At 38.4% G+C, this 17,844-nt stretch overlaps 2 protein-coding genes across 8 annotated transcripts; both read right to left on the reverse strand.

Annotated features, from left to right (window-relative positions):
- Positions 1-245: 245 nt before the first annotated feature.
- On the reverse strand, positions 246-10,845 carry LOC128266168 (serine/threonine-protein kinase Pak). Of its 7 annotated transcripts, none has more exons than XM_053002497.1 (8): positions 10,769-10,845; positions 6,414-6,682; positions 6,174-6,328; positions 5,060-5,225; positions 4,058-4,675; positions 2,386-3,524; positions 1,550-1,768; positions 246-1,486 (listed from the first exon to the last, which is right to left on the reverse strand). In XM_053002497.1, the coding sequence occupies exons 2-8, from the start codon at positions 6,574-6,576 to the stop codon at positions 1,403-1,405; spliced, it is 2,544 nt and encodes an 847-aa protein (XP_052858457.1). In that variant the 5' UTR covers positions 6,577-6,682; positions 10,769-10,845; the 3' UTR covers positions 246-1,402. The 7 variants fall into 7 exon arrangements, with proteins under 7 accessions (XP_052858457.1, XP_052858461.1, XP_052858455.1 ...); XM_053002501.1 differs by having other exon boundaries at positions 2,386-3,116; positions 10,438-10,842; XM_053002495.1 differs by having other exon boundaries at positions 10,438-10,842.
- Positions 10,846-11,786: 941 nt separating this feature from the next.
- On the reverse strand, positions 11,787-16,315 carry LOC128266178 (nuclear receptor subfamily 2 group E member 1). The gene is made up of 2 exons (XM_053002514.1): positions 15,617-16,315; positions 11,787-12,010 (listed from the first exon to the last, which is right to left on the reverse strand). Exons 1-2 carry the CDS (start codon positions 16,251-16,253, stop codon positions 11,799-11,801), a joined length of 849 nt encoding a protein of 282 aa, XP_052858474.1. The 5' UTR covers positions 16,254-16,315; the 3' UTR covers positions 11,787-11,798.
- Between the last annotated feature and the right edge of the window lie 1,529 nt (positions 16,316-17,844).

Consider the following 17,844-nt stretch of genomic DNA (forward strand, 5'->3'; position numbering starts at 1 on the left):
GTTGACTGCTCTATATATGCTAGAATTTCGATTCTCTATGTTACGCTACAACTGCTAGTTACTATCAGTATAATATTTACTTGTTGTTGTTGCTCTTATTGATTTCATTTTTCGGTTTCGGTTAGGCACAAAGTAACTGGTTTTCATTTTATCTTTCACTTTTCTCATTGTTCACGATCGAATTTTTACACTATTTTTTATTTTCTAGTTATATTTAGTGGCTACTACCAATTAAACAGTTAGTGTGGTTTCTCTGAATAATTCCCTCTCATTACAATTATTTTTTAATATATTGCTACAGTTTTGTTGTTCTTTTTGACGTGCAAAATACGTTTCATTTTTGTAAATTGAAAAATACAGGTGTCTTTGTGTCTTCTATATGTGTCTATATCTAAATAGTAAATTCTATTACAGTTAAATGTTTCATTTTGATATATAACTACATATACAGACATAAAAAATTGCAATAAACGGGCGGGTGGAAGTTATGTTGGAGAAAAGGGTGTGTTGGTCAGTGTAAAGTTAACCTTTTTTCTTGAAAAGGATGAGTTCTATTCTTCTCGGGTAAAAAAAAATCAAGCCAAAGCAACTTAAGTAAAGCAACTAAAAATCATGCAAAAAACAATATTTTAAAATCATATAAAAAATATATTTTTATTAAATAAAGCTGTTTATGAACTTAATGAAACTTTTACTAAAATCAGCAATAATACTCCAAGTCATAAGGTTAGTAACAGCGTTTCAAAGTTCATACTCTCATATAATTATTCTTTAAGCTTTCTTATAGAAATGTAATGACAAAGTAAATGAAATAAGTGCTTTATACATTGTACAAATTTGTATGTATACTTTAATTTGTTTTAAATGCAAATTTTACCAATTATAATGTTTCAATCTTGACAACTATTACATACGTGTTTTGTTTTCTCCTTTATAAATCATTTTTAAGCATACAATTTGAAAAGCATTCAAAATGCTCAATACAAATTTTGGGTCTATACAAATTTAAATTTATGTTTTGGTATAACAAATGTTAGAAACGTGTTTCGATGATGTAATGACCAAAGCAACGTGTAATCTTCTTGTTTTTTTATATAAGAAAACAGAAAATCGATTTGTGGAAATTGAACTACGCGTGTCTCTTGGTTGTCGTAAGCAGTTTTTCTTAGTTTTGCTGTTTGTCTCGTTAGAATAGATATAATATAATAATATGTATGTATATAATACGTTTGTATAAATAATTAATAATAGTAATCATAATCATTAATAATTCATCATCTGTTCATATGCATAACTGTTATTGTTGCTATTGTGGTTGTTGCTGTTGTTGTTGTTCTTGTTGTTTTCTGCAGTAGTAATTCATTAGTAATGGTTAAATAAGCGGTTTCTTCTTGGTTGTCAATCAGTTGCCCTTGGTTGCCTCCTTCGCGGCCATGATCAAAGGCGTCAGACTGGCCAATGGACGGGCCAGTTTCAGGAAGGGGTGCTGCGATGGAAAGAGTAGATGGTTATGCTAGGAGTGTGGCCAGCAGGTCGACTAAAAACTCACCTTCAGCAAGTCCAATGCACTGGCTCGCCGTTCCACCTCCACTTCCAGGCACTGATCGAGGAAGTCCTGAAATGCTGCGGACAACTTGTCTTTTTCTTTAATCTCTGGCTTGCCGTTGGTGGCAATGAGGTACAAGGCTTTGAGCGGATTCTCGTTTAGGTAGGGTGGTTCTCCCTCAACCATCTCAATGGCCATAATGCCTAGCGACCACAGATCCACCTGCAAGGAAAGAGGGTCGTTAGAATTTTTCTTTTTTTAGCAATGGTTATCCAGAACGCCAAAGTTTTGATATTTTGTACACACAAGAACAAGAACACTTTTGTTTAGCCAAACAACTTTAATCTTATCTAATTAGTACTCTTTTATTACAATAAAAACATTACATTAAAATCATTAATAAACAAAATCACACCTATAAACCCTTTGATATTGTTTTAGCTTTTCGAGAAAATTGAAAACTTTTCAAAATATCTTAAAATTATTTTCTCGAAACTTATTTTTTTTTAAGCGATTTAAAGTTTTTTTTTAACATTTTTAAAAATATTATATTATACCTAAGATAATTGCAGATTTATATATTTGCCTCATTAAATTTATTGTAATAGCTTCACGAAAATATACAAATAATTTTTTAAAGTTGTTTCTAAAATATTTATATTGATATTTTCATAAGCTAAAAGACTACTATTATCAATTTATTTCCTTTTTTATATATTTTTTCAGTATTTTTTTTGGCTGCTAAATTCCGGTTAAGGCGTACAAATAAATTAACAAATTAATTTTTTTATTACGATTTTTAGGCGATATCCAGAGATATGCTTAGTGATCGTGCTCACCTTAGGTCCGTACTGCTTCCGGGTGACCACCTCGGGTGCCATCCAGTAGGGAGTGCCCACCATGGTTGTGCGTTTGGATTGCTCCGGCGATATTTGCGCACAGAAACCGAAATCAGTCAGCTTGACAGAGCCGTCAAGGCCCAGCAGGATGTTATCACTCTTGATATCGCGATGGATGACCTGGTTGGCGTGGAGGAACTCCAAGGCTTGCAACACCTCGCGGCAGACGGCTGCAATCTGGCCTTCGTCCATGCAGGTCTCTGTGACTACGTCGGTGAGCGAGCCGCCGGGCAGGTACTCCATGACCACCCACAGCTCCTCGGACACCAGGTAGCTGTCCAGGTAGTTCACCACATTCGGATGCTTGTTCTCCCGCATCACAAGGATCTCGTTGATGATTAGCTCCTTTTTGGGCTGCTGCGACAGGTTCATCTGCTTGATGGCCACCTCCATGCCCGTCGACGACTCAATGGCCGTGTACACGGTGCCCGAGGCCCCCTGTCCGATCTTCTCCATCTTGGTGTACTTCCGATTTGGATCGCCCACGGAGACAATGGTGCGCAGCTTCTCCAGGATTTCCTCGTCGGACATCTTTTTCTTCTTGGCGTTGGCTGCACGCGTGTTGGGCGTGACAGACGCCGCCTGGGGCACGGCGATTTGGTTGCCAGCCGCCGGCGGAGGTGCAGCAGCCGCTGCCACCTGGCCCGCCGTCGGTTCCGTCGTATACAGATCTGAAGATCCAACGGCGGGTGTGGGCGAAGCGGGCGTGATGATGGGCGGCATGGGTACCGCAACCGAAGGCGGAACCGTCGAGTTGCGAGCGGAAGACGTCGGCGTGGGACAGTGGATCGTTGGCAGGGTGTGGAGCGTGGCATCGTCGTCGTGGAACGAGGGAAATGATGAAAAGGAGGAAGCAGAGGAATGGTGATTAGTCGTTGTGGCTGTGGCTGCTGCTATTGCTGCTGCAGTGGTAGCTGGTGCTGTTGCTGTCTCGACAAGACTACCGCGAGACGCAGCTGGAGCAGGAACAGTAGTAGGAGTGGTAGAACAACTAGGATTAGTAGCAGACAAAAGAGTTGAGGTTGCATCGGTGCCTTCTGTTTCTGCTGTTGTATTTGTGGTTGTTGGGGACGTTGGAGCTGGCGTCGTCGCAGTTGTTTAATTTATTTTATTTTAGCAGCAATTAGAAGCAGAACAAAACAGAACAGAACACAGAGAGGCGATACAAATACCAAAATACACATTCATTAAATCTTCATTAGCAATATTACCACAAAAATGTTTATAATTTTATCAGAAAGGCAGCATTGAGAAACTATGAACGGCACATCAAAGCCTTTGAGCCTTGGCAGCAGACAAGTTAGTTAGCTAGTAAAAGTCAAAACTTCCTGAGCTTGCAACACAGATATATTACAAAAACAAACTTCCGTTAAGAAAAATATTAAACTTATTAGCAGAATATCATTTCAACTAGCATTTTTCCCACAAACTTTTTCTGTTTTATTAATAAATGTTAAATGTTTGTTATATCTTTAAATCTCTTTCCATCGAAAAACAAATTTTTAATAATTGCCAAACTGTAATAGCTTTTTAATGACTTGCTGCCTAGGCTCCTTACAATGTACATATATGCAACTAGGGAATGAGCCATAGATCGTGAAGCGGCACTTACTTGCATTGTTCTTGTTCTTGTCCAGCGTCGTCGTGGCATTGTTATGCAGCAACGGCGACGCTACTGGCGCCGTGATCCCGCCCGGCGCCCGATGATTCTGCAGCGGAGTTGTGGGCGTGGTCGCTGGTGCCGCTGGCATGGGCAAGATTGGTGGCTGCAGATCCTCGATGGGCCGCGTGTAGATGGATTTCGTGCGCTCCGGCCTTGAAGCCACCGGTGGCGGAGGCGGCTGCTGTTGTTGTAGTTGTTGCGGAAGCGGATGCGGATGCTGCGATCCCAGCATGTCGTCCTCGTTGGCGGATGAATGTTGCGATGTGGATGCGGAGGCCGTGTGTCCGACAAAGTTGTACGAGTGCGATTGACTTATGCCCATGTGATGCTGGTTGTGATTCTGGTGCAACTGTTGCTGCTGCTGCTGCTGAAGGAGGTGCTGCTGCTGCTGTTGGTAGTGATTGCCCAGGATTTGGCCAGCCACAGCCACGTTGTTGGCATTGGGTCCCAAGGTCATGCTGCCCAGCTGAACGCCGATCAGGTTGCCACCGCTATTGGAGCCGTGCAGCTCCGAGTCCGTGGGTGTGCTGCTTGGACTGCTACTACTGACCCGACTAAGCGACGAGCCTGGAAAATGTAGGAATTTCATTAGAATCAGTAGGGCATGGGAAAATACACTTAAAAGCAAACATAATAAATTACAGTTTCGTATAAATTATAATTTGTCCTACTTTATAAAGTACTTAAATTAAGTGTTGATCGTTTATTATCATTTCTTTTTTAAGTGAATTTTGTTGTTAAATGCTTTAAAGAATTTAAAACACTATTTCAAATTAAAGTAAAAGAATCATAAAAACTTTAATTAGAAATAATAAGTTCTTAATGACTTAAAGCGAAGAGTATTTTTTTTTCCCAAAAATACCCTTTTGGTATGACATACTTTTTTAAACAATTTTTGTTTGGAGTGACAATACATCGTTCTGTTAAACTAAAATCAAAGCAGTAACCAACCTGAATGCGTCGTAATAGCATTTGTCATGTACTTGGAACTTGGCCTCTGTTTGGTTGTGTTATCGAACCATTTGAGCACATCGAGAACGGCCTGGGGATTCTTCTTTTGCTCCTGCTTGCTGATGTTCGAGTTCATCAGCAGACGCGCCCATGCCTCCGGCATTCCCTGCAAAAAGGACGCAGGTCAGTTTGTTGTAAGAATTACTTAACACAATAACAGCGATAGGATTCACTTCTAAAAGGCGTAGGGGAAAGGTAAATTCTTGGGTTTTGGGTACATCAATACATGGCCAATTATTCCGATCAGGGGAAATAACAAAAAGCCAGCGACAAAGGCATTTCAACTTCTAATTCTAGACAGCATGGGTCGGTGTAATGTTGTATGGTCTAGTGTGGGAATATTGTGAAAGTACAAATTTAACATAGAACCGAGATCGTAACGAACAAAAAGTAAACCATGAATAAGAACGATCGAACTTGAAACAAACACCGAGACAAAATGGATAGACAAAGGAACACAATGAGACTTTATTGAGTAACTAATGAAGGCAAGTTCCGAAGAGTTAGATTGTCGTGAGGTTTACTTACTTTCATTGGCAGCTTGAAATAATAATAGATAATAGAAATCGATATAGAGCACGTGTCGCGAGAGAAAGATAAAGACAACAAAATGTATGTAGAAGTACGGTGTAATATATATTTGAAAGCGATAAATCAAAAGCAAAAATACAAATTTTATTTGAAGAAAGGTTTAGCAATTTTGACTAAAGGCTAAATAATGTAATTATTTTATTTGTTAAATTCTCTATAGTCGTATAATAAATTTTAAAAACTTATCTGAAAAAAAATTTGTTTTTCAACCTTTTTATTCAATATTCATCACCCAAAAATTTCACAAAAAGATTGAGCCTGGAATCAAAACTTAGAGTCGTATGCTGGTGACAGTGTTTTTGCATGTGAATTTGTTGTATTAAAGCTTATCAAATGGAGGACATAAGCAATATAACCAAAAATTTCCTTGCTATTCTTAGAAAGCAATCCGTAAACATAATGGCGAGGCAAACACGACTGAAGGTGTTCGGAATCAAGCATTACAACATAATAAAGAACTCACCGTAAACTCGCCGGTTACAGCATCGAAACCCACATGGACCGTGTGCTCAAAGTTCGTGGGATAGGAGATGTTTGGCTTGGAGTCCGCGTGCGAGGGTTTCGAGCCCTTGATCTTGCTCTTCAGCGTTTTCTTCTTCCGGTCGGAGTCGTCGGGTTCTTTTGGGGGGAAGAGATAAAAACACATTGTTAAGCGGACCAACGATGTCCACATGCCGTGTACAACTAATCGAATCGTACTCACCTTTGGGCAGCGGACGCATGTCGGGCGGTACATCGCCGACCCCCCCACCCCCCAGTCCTCCGCCGCCGACGCCCACTCCTCCCCCCACAGATCGCTCGATGCCGCCTCGATTGCTGGTGAGACGCACGGGCGGCGCTGGTGGTTTGTCTTCCTCGCTGGACATGCCTTTGACTTCGAGTGCCTCTGGCTCTTCTGGTTAGCTCCTGCTTCCTCCGCCTCGCTTCGTCTACCGCCCCTTAATGCACAGCTGTTCTAAGGCCAGAAAACAGCTGTCGAGAGTGGGTGAAAAAGATCATTATTTGTGGAAAAAGCAAAGTACGATGAGACATTTCTTCTCATTTCAGTTGATAAACAAAACAGGCGCAATCTATGTAATTGGTCAAAACTGAGAAATCAATTCTGTTTTGAGTGTTATTTTATTTAAAGTTATTGATTTTATCAAATTAAATCAATACGGGGAAGAATGTAATTTTATTTAGGGAATTATAACAAGCTTTTGTATTGACTTTGATTAAACTCGCAAAAATAAATAAAATTTGTCTAAAAAAAAATAGTTTATTATTTCGAATTATTTAATATTATGTATTATTTTTAATTTTGAATTCATACAATATTTCTGAAAACAAAAACGGGAACTGGGCAGGAATGATTTAATGTTCGGAATTTCCAGGCCTTCCAACCGTCTGTTATCTATCGAAAAAATGTACCGCAGCTTATCTTACTATATATTTCTTTCTGTTTTCCCCGCCCTATTAGAATCGCGTCATATGGTTCCGCAAAACTTTACATTTGTCATACAACTACATAAAGAAAGATTGTTGGCATATATTTTGCCAACACTTAGGCGTTGTGTGTTTCACAGAATTCTGCAAAAAATTATACAACTTTGGCACTTTATTATTCTTTTTTTATGCGATCTTCTTGAAGATCACGCCAAAATTGTGTGCTCTCAATTTTTTTTTGCATGAGAAAAGCACTTTGTTTTGCTTTTTTAAAATGGTAAAAACACCCACACACACTCGAACACTCGGAGGCTGATGCAGGAGAGGAGAGATAGAGATGTATAGCCACAATAATAAATTTATCAATATGGGCCGTCCGGCGAACTAAATCGGACTGTGCCGTTGCTCAGTTGCTCCGTCGGTGTGACTCTCACTCTCGAGTGTCACTGCCACTAGAGCAGCCGGCAAAAGGCAACAAACAACACATACCGCTTCAAGAGAACGGGCGCGGAGTGCCGCAGCTTACAGTGCTTAAAAAACGGTTTTTGTGAATTTTAATAATCTTTTTTATAATCAAATGCCCTAAGAAACATTAAAAAGTGAAGAAAGCTATTAAAAAATGTTTTCCAACTTTTTTGCTATTTAACTATACATAAATAACTTAATATTAAAATAAATATCAATATTGCAAATTGTACATTTTTAAATGTTTTCTTTTTTAATCAACGTTACCAACTAATTATTTATTTTTTACTATTTTTACCTACAAAATTAATCTTAGCGCTATAATGAAGCCATTGATTATTTGTATGCCAAAAAAAATTATAATTTCACTGAAATCATTCCCAGAACAAAAATACAAGTTTGTTGGATTTCCAAGTATCGAGCAATCACTGTACCTCTCGCCCACGTTAACGATCGAGTCACAAAGAATTCGTAGCAATAATAAGAGTGGCTTCGATTATCGCTTGTTACAAAAACAAAACAGCTCACGCATTCGAAGTTACAGCAACACAGGAAAGGAAATAAAACGTTGGGGACAACAAAAACATTGAAACACTCGGGTGGGCGGGCAACGCAGCCAAACATATGACCAGAGAGCGAAAAGGAGTGGGAGAGAGAGTAGAGCGATTTTGGCGCCTGTCTGCTTATGCCGGCGACGTCGGCAGCGCTGCTTTTATGATTCATTTATCAACGTCAGGCGTTAAGAGTCAATGCAACTAACGGGAGAGCCAGAGATGAGAGGGGCGCTAACAACAACATGCAGTACCAACAGCCGAGGTCAGAATAATAACATACAAAATAGGGAAATTCTTTTGTTCAAGTTTAATCAGTTAACAATTGATTGGCGAGGGTGGCCAAATAAGTTCACGGCACTTACGGGTGTTGCGGCAAGATAAACTAGAAAAAGAAACAATTGATTGCAAAAAAAACTAAATAAATTTAAAAACTAAATAAATACAACACCCAGAAGCAAAAAGTTGCTTAAACTCTATGTATATCAAACATTCTCGTAGTAGAATACAGCAAGCAACATAAGTATTATGTACATAATGAATTCCGTGAAATAGTTTGTTTAACTAGTTTAACTTAGCAAAGCATATAAACTAAATCGGAAATTCTCAGTGATATAATCTTGACCCCAGCTGCATATCTGTACTAACAGCTTTATTGGTATTTGTAGGTTTGTTGGCTGCTTGCCGAGAGATCTCTACATGACTATATTACATACATATATAGGTGAGACTTTGTTTTTAGATCAAGCAACAACAAACTTTTCGGGAGCGTGTGGGCGCCCGGAATTGGGTTAACGGTGTACCGCATTGAGTTCGATTTTGTTGTCGGTCAAACTTCAGGTAAAATCAATAAAATACATGTTTTTTTTCTGCAGGGCCCAATGCAAAATTATTCACTAATGAGCCAACCACACATAGGCACAGGAAACTTGACAACACTTGCGGCATTTAAATAAGGGACAGGGGTTGTAAAACGAGGCTGTGCAGAAGGGGGTACAAGAAAAGAGGAGGACTTTCCAAGTGGCGCAGGCCTAGGTGCATGTTGCAACGACAGCAACGCAAACGTGGCGCTTGCTCCAAGAGCTGAAAGAAGCCACAAACATATGCAGACTTCTTCAACACGTTTATGCGGAGCAAAAGCATGCGATAATCCTAAGACTTTTATTTGGATAATCCATATTTGTCAGATATACAGTTTCATTTTATCTTGGTGATGTAAAATTTGTTCATATTATGACTATTACATCTTAGGTACACTGAAATTAAAGCTGTTAATTTTCCCAAACATCTTGAAAAGAACTCAAATCTCAAAACTAATTACATTTTCCTTGAAAATTCTTGTTTTTAAAAATTTTTTGAACTTACAATATGTAAATAAATATTAATTGCATTCTTCAAGTTTGAAAATCCGATGTTATTAAAAACTGCTGTATTATATCTGTCGTATCTATGTAGTAGGACTTCATTAGTCGATTTCGTAGTAGTAATTTAGTTTTTTAAAGTTTTTGACACTATAAAAATTATTGGTCCCAAAAAGGTATCAACATGACGGAGGTAAGGGTGTTTCAACAAAACCCTGCCAACCGGCATGTTAACTTGTTCGCGATTTATGGCCACCCATAACCGCTGACGGTGGCGACTCTATGCCGGTGCGACGTTGTCTATTTTTGTTGCGGACGCCAGCCGAAAGCAGCAGGCGGAAATGTTATGCCTTTTATATTCCTCTTTCTAGTTCCCTTCTCCGTGTCCACTTCCCCTTGTCCCTTCCGTTTTTACCTGTGATCGTGCTTAGCAAATATGTATGTTTTTCTACGTGGTGGGGGCGGAGTGTGGGGCACTGGACATGTGTCGTTAAGACGCTAACTGTTAAATGCCAAATCGACTGCGAAATGTTGTTGGTGTTTTATGTAAATTTAGTTTCTTGTTTTGTCACGTGTGTTGGTTGCGGGGGGATCGAGGGACTGGTGGAGGTGGAGGGGCAGCTTGTTGGCTTTATTTCTATGCTGGAAAATCGGGAGCACTATTGCGTTAATCCCAAATAATGTGGCATGGAAACCACTTGAAACGTTTTTCTTTAATCCACACACACATGTGTGAATAAGTTGGAAAAATCAATGTGTGCAACCTTCTGAGCCTGTGTGCGTGTCTGTGTATTGGAAGCCAAACCAATTGGACTAACGGTGCACTCTCTTTTTATGAATGAAACTCCCTCGTCCCGCACTCCTCCAGCACCTTAACCACTCTTCCCTCCCCCTCTCTTCCCATGAATTCACTTCAGGTAGGTACCTTGGTTGTCTTTGCTTTTTTGCACGGTGCACCCTGTACGCCGCTTGCAGTCGAGGAAACGCTTAGAATTTCACGGCCTGGAGAACGCTTTTCTTTTTCCCACTGGCTTCTTTCCGAGCTCACAACACTTCAACGCACACTCGCACACACACACACACACGAGTATTGTTTTCCCGTTTTCTCTGTTGTGTGTCTTAATGGCCGACGGACGAGGAGCACAAGCAGGAAAAGCAAACCAATATGATTTCGGCACGAAAACTCTATAGCATTCTAGCTCCTTTGGCAACGCGCGCGCATTTTGTGCCCTTGGGTTCCCCAATAATTAGTTTACATTATTCACGGCTTGGTACAATACGAAAAATAATTACAGAAATGAAACGGCCGCAGCAGACACTCTAGTGATGGCCAAAATATACCCAAATATCGATATAACAAGCGAAACGAGTACAATTACTTCGTGACTTTAATCGATAGTTTACGTTTAGTTGGTATTTTTAATAAGATCACCTCAAAGTTGTTGCAAAAATCAACATTGCATAAAGGGTATTCTCTAAACGACACAACCCTTGGAATCAGGCTGATCGAAAGATCGATTGCTCTTTTTAGGGCAAAAATGTAATAGTTTTTCAAAATTAAAAGAGGCTACGCGGTCTTCTTAAGCACCTGGTGCAGCAGTTCGGAAGTCATCAGAACTCGACGAAAAATTGATCAATTAAAAGGGAGATTTTAAAGAACAAAACCATGAATTTTCAAATTATTCGCAAAACTAACATATTTGGTAAAAAATATTCATTTCCTCTGGTGAAAATTTTGATAGAAACTAAACTAAACTAAATTTGCCACAAGTATAAAATTAACGTAGTTCTACATTTTATGACTGTCTCGTTGTCTTTGGAATTAAGTTATTTGGAGACCTTATTTTCGTTAATGTTTGGAATTTAATGTTAAATTTGTGTGTAGATTCTGCCAGCCATCATTTTTCAATTTGAGGCTTAAAATATTTCCTTATTTTAAACTATAAACTATATATAGAGAAAGATGTGTATTTGTGAAAATAGGCATTCGCTGGTAGAACTAGAAATTAAAGCTCAAGATCAGTAACTCTACTGTAAACGGTCATAGGCAAGTTTTAAAGAATTATTTTTGCAATTGTTATTTCATTGTAGCCCAAACACAAAACCCTCGAGATTCCGTAGCCACCTACTGTTTTTTCAAGAGTTTTAAGGTTTTAACACATAGCGCATCCAACGGTTTTACGCTCTCCTTAAATTTTGTTAGCTCACCTAACTAGTAAAGTTATTTAAGTTTGACATCAAAATTAAGCAGTGCTATTGGGAGTGTGTATTTTATTTAACTTAATCTCAAAGGGTTTTTAATATGTCCCTAACCACAGTGCGAAACATGCAGGATAGGGCGCAGTCGAAGCGTCGCAGGCAGAGCTGTCTCAGTCCGAGAAGAAGTTGTCCAAATCGCAAATAATTCGACTGCTGCAGTGTGTATCGGGCCAAGGAAACGAGGGCAGCGTTTGAGTGACTTCCCAGAATTATGCCGTACTGCGCACTGATGGCCAATTCTGAAAATAATATTTTAAACGACTTAAATAATTAGAATGAAGTCATAAATTGTTTGATGAGGAAGCCTTTAAACTTGCAAAACTCAAATGTTGTCCGAAAAAATGTTACACCCAGGAAACCTGGAATCTTAATAAACTCTGGATAAATGTCCCTTTATCGTTTTGGATTTTAACTTAATTAAACTTAAATGTACTTATATCGCTTTGGATTTGTAGTCCCTTTTTTATAATGAGCGGTTTTTTTTTTGAATCGAAAGTTTGATTTTCCGGTCGAGATGCACCTCCTGATTCAGAAAATAACATTTTAAAAAACTTTATTTGATTTTTCAACTGTTCTCATGCTTATTTGCTTCTATCTCCAGTTCTGCGTAGTCATCGATAGCCTTATTTACTAGAAATAAAACGATGTTTAACATGTTATAACGATTGGTCTCCTAATATACACACATAGATGCTAAAACTGGACAAAAATTGGAAAAGTAGATAAAATAAATTGCACCTTCAAAATTACACGCCTTAAAAATGCATTTTATTTTATAGCTTCATCTTGATGAAAAAACGTTAGCAAAGGCAACAAGCATTAAATCTTTGCAATCCTTTGTTACATATCTATTATAGTAATCAATGGTCGTTGATTAAAAAGTAAAGTAAAGTAAAAGTAAGTCAAAAATCATATATCTTATATTATTAGATACAAAACTATTTTTAAGGATTCATTACTATGCATCGGTCAACAATTTAATTTAAATTTTAGCCATATTAACCGGGAACTATTATATTTCAAATCTTACATTTTCAATATTAATAATTAAATCATGCAGTATAAAAGGCATTGTAATTAAATTTATGATTTAATATTTAAAGTAATTATTAAGTATACAATTTTAAATTCAATAGTCAGCTATTTATTTTTACTATTTAATTTTTTTTATCAGTGTTTCGAATTAGTTATGTTTCTCCATCATTTCAGTTTTGACTTTAAACAAAAATTAAATATTTATTGCAGTTCAGAAATTCGAAAAAAAACTAAAGCAAATACAATCCTCTACTGTTCAAACAACCAATTCGACTCCAAATCATCGGTGCTATTGGGCGTGTCCTGTTCCGCGAGTCTTGGATGGATTGGGATACGTCGGTGGCCTTGTGTTGTCGGTGGCCCTCTGAAAATCGTGTCCTTTGCGGAGCTTTGCGGAACGAACAGTTCGTTTGAAAAGTGATGCTGCAGAGTCATCGGTGACTTTTGCCACTGGAGCATGTTGGTTTCGAATAGTCGTCTTTCGGCCAAGTTCTTAGCAACAAGCGAACTGCTGGGACGAACGTCTTGCAACTGATCTCGTAGATGTGGAAGAAGCTGCTTTTCCAACGTCTTCCGATTGAACTTACTTATAAGCTCATTGTAGGCACGTGTCTTTTCACCCTCTTGATCTGTTTTTGAAAAGCTTAATTCCGAATTCATGTCTAATTCACTTTTCTCTTTGTCACCGTACTTTTCTGTAATGCCTTGTGGCCAGGAAGGCATTCTTAGCTTGGCATTGTCGCTAAGCCGAGGTATTCTATTTGAAATAAAGAAGAGTTGAGGTTGGTTGCCGATTTTCCAGTCAATCCGCTCTTCTTTTCCGTTCGCTGAAACACCGGAGATTCTTTCGCTTGTAAAAGTCCATTTACCGACTGTTCAAGTGCACTTATGCGAACTGTAAGATTTTTAAGATTCTCCTCGAAAGCAAGAATCTTTTCAGCGGTCTCTTGAACCTTCTTCGCGTTGTTCTCAATGACAGACTCGACCATGAGCTTGTTCACAATATCCTTTAGATCATCAAGTTTTGCAAGATTGACTAAATTACTTGAAAAGGGCATTTCTCTTCTGCCTTCTAGGGCTGCTCCTGTTTCGAAACTGTGCTTAAACATGGCTTTAGCCACCTCCTGGCGAACTAACTCAGCGATTGAATAGTTAACGCTATATGGATGATGTGTAGTTACTTTGAGATCATTAACCCGATGCGGTGATCCAAAAAAACTGGTGGAATCGGCCGAAATGGTAGGGGGTGCAATGCGATTTATACCCTTCACTGTTTTGTCTCTATTATTTTCTACGATTTGCTTCTTTTTGCCAACCTTCGTAGAGACCTTCTTCTTTCCATTTGTGGTCTTTCCATACATTATTTGTTTAATTTTAATAAAATAACAATGAATTTGTTTGGTAATAAGATATGGACGTTATTATGCCAAGTAACTGTTCACAAAGAGCCTACTGAAGCAAATGCTTACACCTATTAAATGTGTGGAGCTTACGTCTGCGTAGGAAAAGTATTTTCTAGCCCCCTTTCTTGTGCTAACCTACTGGTAAATGGAATCAATCATACTGTCGCGTTAATGACAATACCCTTCAAGGAATCACTTTAATCCGCTCAAAAAAGATAGACGTGGATGTCCGCAACCAAAAAGTTGTGGTTGAACCCACCTTCTAGACCATCCCATCTAGGGTTATATGTGTTGTTACAGCAATGCCAATATAAGCACCAAAGTTGTTGACTTTCAAGCTTTCCCAATGAACTTATTTAGGTACAAATTAACCGAACCGAACCGTTCTTCAAAACAAAGATTAAACGAATATTTTTTTTCTACCACGTATAATTTACGTATAAACAAAAAAGAAAGCAAAAAAAAATTATAACAATTAGAAAAAAAATGCAAAAAAAAATTATAACTTTGTTTTTAATTTTTTTTGCATTTTTTTGTCTAATTGTTCCTATGGAAGCTATATGATATAGTCGTCCGATCCGGCTCGTTCCGACTTATATTCACTGCGTTGCAAACTTCTGATTGATACTATAATACCCTCTGCCAATGGTCTAATTTCTACTTACACATAAATGTTTTAAATATTGTGTCCTAACGATCTATCTATGTACATATATATAAATATCTGAATCTTACAGTCAATGTAAGACGGAGCTCATTGTTGAAAACAGACCGCGACTCGATTATTAGTAAGGTTTTAAACGTTGAGTTGTCAACTTTTTAAAAAAAATGAAACTTCTGTCACAAACTTTGACTTCGGTAAGCTAACACTGCCCTGACCAGATCGTTAAAGGGTTCACTGTGCTGTTGCTGGGAATATTTTGAAAGTCAAAAGCAAAGCAAAGCAACAAATATCAACGAGAACTAAGATTCTTTCTGATTTACATAGATGTTAGTGTAATTTTATAGCAACAAAAAATGTTTCGAGTTTACTTAATTTAAACATATTTCTTTTGCCAAGCTAATTTGAACAATCTGGTGTACAGATTCATGCTGACAGCAAGTTCGAAATGATTTTAATAGTCGTAGCAAAAGCAAAATCAAATCCAATAATATGCTTTATTTTTAATTGTTAAGTTCCATTTTTGCTTTGATTTAATTTTAAAAGTTTGTCAAGCTTGCAGAAAAAGCATATGCTAGATTTTTTAAGCAAAGTTTTTTTTAAACTACATATGCCTAATGTTTGTTTCACCCTAATCGGATTTCAAATATTCGATTATGTTCAAATAGATTTCGGAAACTTGTTTAAGAGAGGTTTTCAGTGCCCTCCGGATTCCGATTAAATCTCTATTCATTTAAAACCCTTACCTTTTCTGCACAATATTAGGGTCTCCATGAAGTTCAGCTCCAGCACGTCGGCCTTCAGCTGCTGAGCCTCGAAGATGAGCCGCTTGAGCTGCTCATCGCCGCAGCCCTCGATCATGGCACTGATGTCCAGCGACCAGTGGGAGGCGCGCAGGACGAAGATCTCGCTCCACACCGCCTGCAGGATGGCGTCCTGCTGGCAGCTCTCCAGCAAAGCGAACTGCTCGTTGGCCTTCGCCTGCCGCAGGCACGTGACGAGGATCTGGGCGAGGATCTGGAAGTGCAGCGCCTGGGAGTGGGGCGTTGGGGATGCTGGCACCGGCACCGACTGTCGCCGGGCATGGCGGTACTGAGTGACCTGCTGGTTGCGCGGACCCCGCTCCTCCTGAACGGCGGCCGCGTTCATGCCCACGGCCAGACATCGCTGGAAGCGGCAGCAGGGACACCAGTTCCGCCGCGCCTTGTCCACCACACAGTTGCCGGCGAGGGCGATGCAGGCGTAGCTACTGCCACGCCTCACGCTCCGCTTGAAAAAGCACGAGCAGCCGTCGCAGCAGGCCACGCCGTAGTGCTTCCCGGAACTCTGATCGCCACACACTGCGCAGGCATTGGCACTGCCAGTGGCACTCAAGTTCGACATGGTGACCGCCGCCAATGAGAGCCGCCCCGGAATGAACCAGGTTCTTCGGGATATTGGTGGTTTTATACGCGACCTGGATGTCCTATACCCGCAAACGATGTGCAAACCAGCTACACACAAAAAAGTAGCCTAGCCTATAAAGCATATTCTATGGAAATTAGTCATTGATCAATTATATCATGTATTTTAATTTATGAATTCAAATTATGAAGTTGAAACAATTTATCTAAAAGTTTTAAATCTAAAACTATAATTTTTTGGTTCCAAACTACATTAAGTTGTAATGAATTTGAAATGTCAAATTGAGAATAATAAATAAATTCTTACGTTCTTTGAATTTTATTATTAAAAGATTTAAGACTGATTCATAGATAAGAAGGATGGCAAACATAGTTTTTTTTTTTTTAAACACTTTAAAGTTTAATATTTATAGTCTACCATCTCACAAAATAAAAAACAACAAAAAGAGGCAAAAATTGTAAACTGGAAAGCTTTGTGTTTTTTTTTATTTTTTATAAATGTCTAATCCCTTAAGATAGCGATCTAGTCAATAAAAATTTAGTTTTATAAGAAGGATGGGAGAAATGCTAGCATTTTTCGATTTGGATACCATCTTAAAGTTCGATAATAATGTATGCTTTGAAGTTTCGTTTGATTTCTACAAGATTCGAATATTGTTGAGCCATTTGTAGATGGTTTATGCTCCGAAAAGGCATTACCAAACTTTTTCTTTAGTGTTAGAGTGCATTGTGCCCAAGCGTGATTTGTGGATTTTTGTTTGCCCGAGACGCTCCTGGCAGGGGGCGTTGCGCGTCAAAAGTGACAATCATCTACTGCTATTGCGGAGCGTGTTAACAATTTGTAAACAATTATTGTTTTGCTCTGTGATTGGACGCGCGCTGGCCACTTCAAGTGTCCGCGTTGAGGTCCTTTTATACTGACATTTCGGTAAACACCGAAAACGTCCCTGGCTGGAATCCAGAATGGGGTTGGGCTTCCAAGTCTATGTGGTAAATAGTTCTGCAATTCTTCGGTGAATCTGAAAAACTATTTAAGTGAATGTTAGCTGTAAGTCACCTCTGTTATTTAATTAAGGGTAAATACTGGGGTGAAACCTATGTAAGTCGGGGTAAAGCTCCCGTTCAATTCTTTACCGATCAACTCGGGAACTTATTAACTTTTTAACAAATATTAAAAAAATTTCTACCGATCTTTGAATTTGATGCTGCAACAAGCCATAATTTTAAAATTGTTTCAGAAATATAAAGGATGACAAGCAATTTTTTTTGTATGCCTGTTTGATTTGGATACCAACGTTGTGTACGTTAAAGTTTAGTTTGAATTCTACAAGATTCGAAAAAAGACTTAAGAATATTATTAAATTATTTGTAAATGTATTATGTTCTAAGAAGGCATTACGAAATTGGTATTAAAAAAAGGTTTTGGGAGATTTAATATTTAATATAAAGCTATATTCTTAATTAATTATAGACAAACTGAAAATAAATTGTAATTTTGTATTACTATTAATATTAATTAATATTAATTTTGAAGTTGATTAGAAGTAAAATAACAATGTAACATGTATATG

The sequence above is a fragment of the Drosophila gunungcola genome, chromosome 3R (genome assembly GCF_025200985.1).
Source record: "Drosophila gunungcola strain Sukarami chromosome 3R, Dgunungcola_SK_2, whole genome shotgun sequence".
Lineage (NCBI taxonomy): Eukaryota > Metazoa > Arthropoda > Insecta > Diptera > Drosophilidae > Drosophila > Drosophila gunungcola.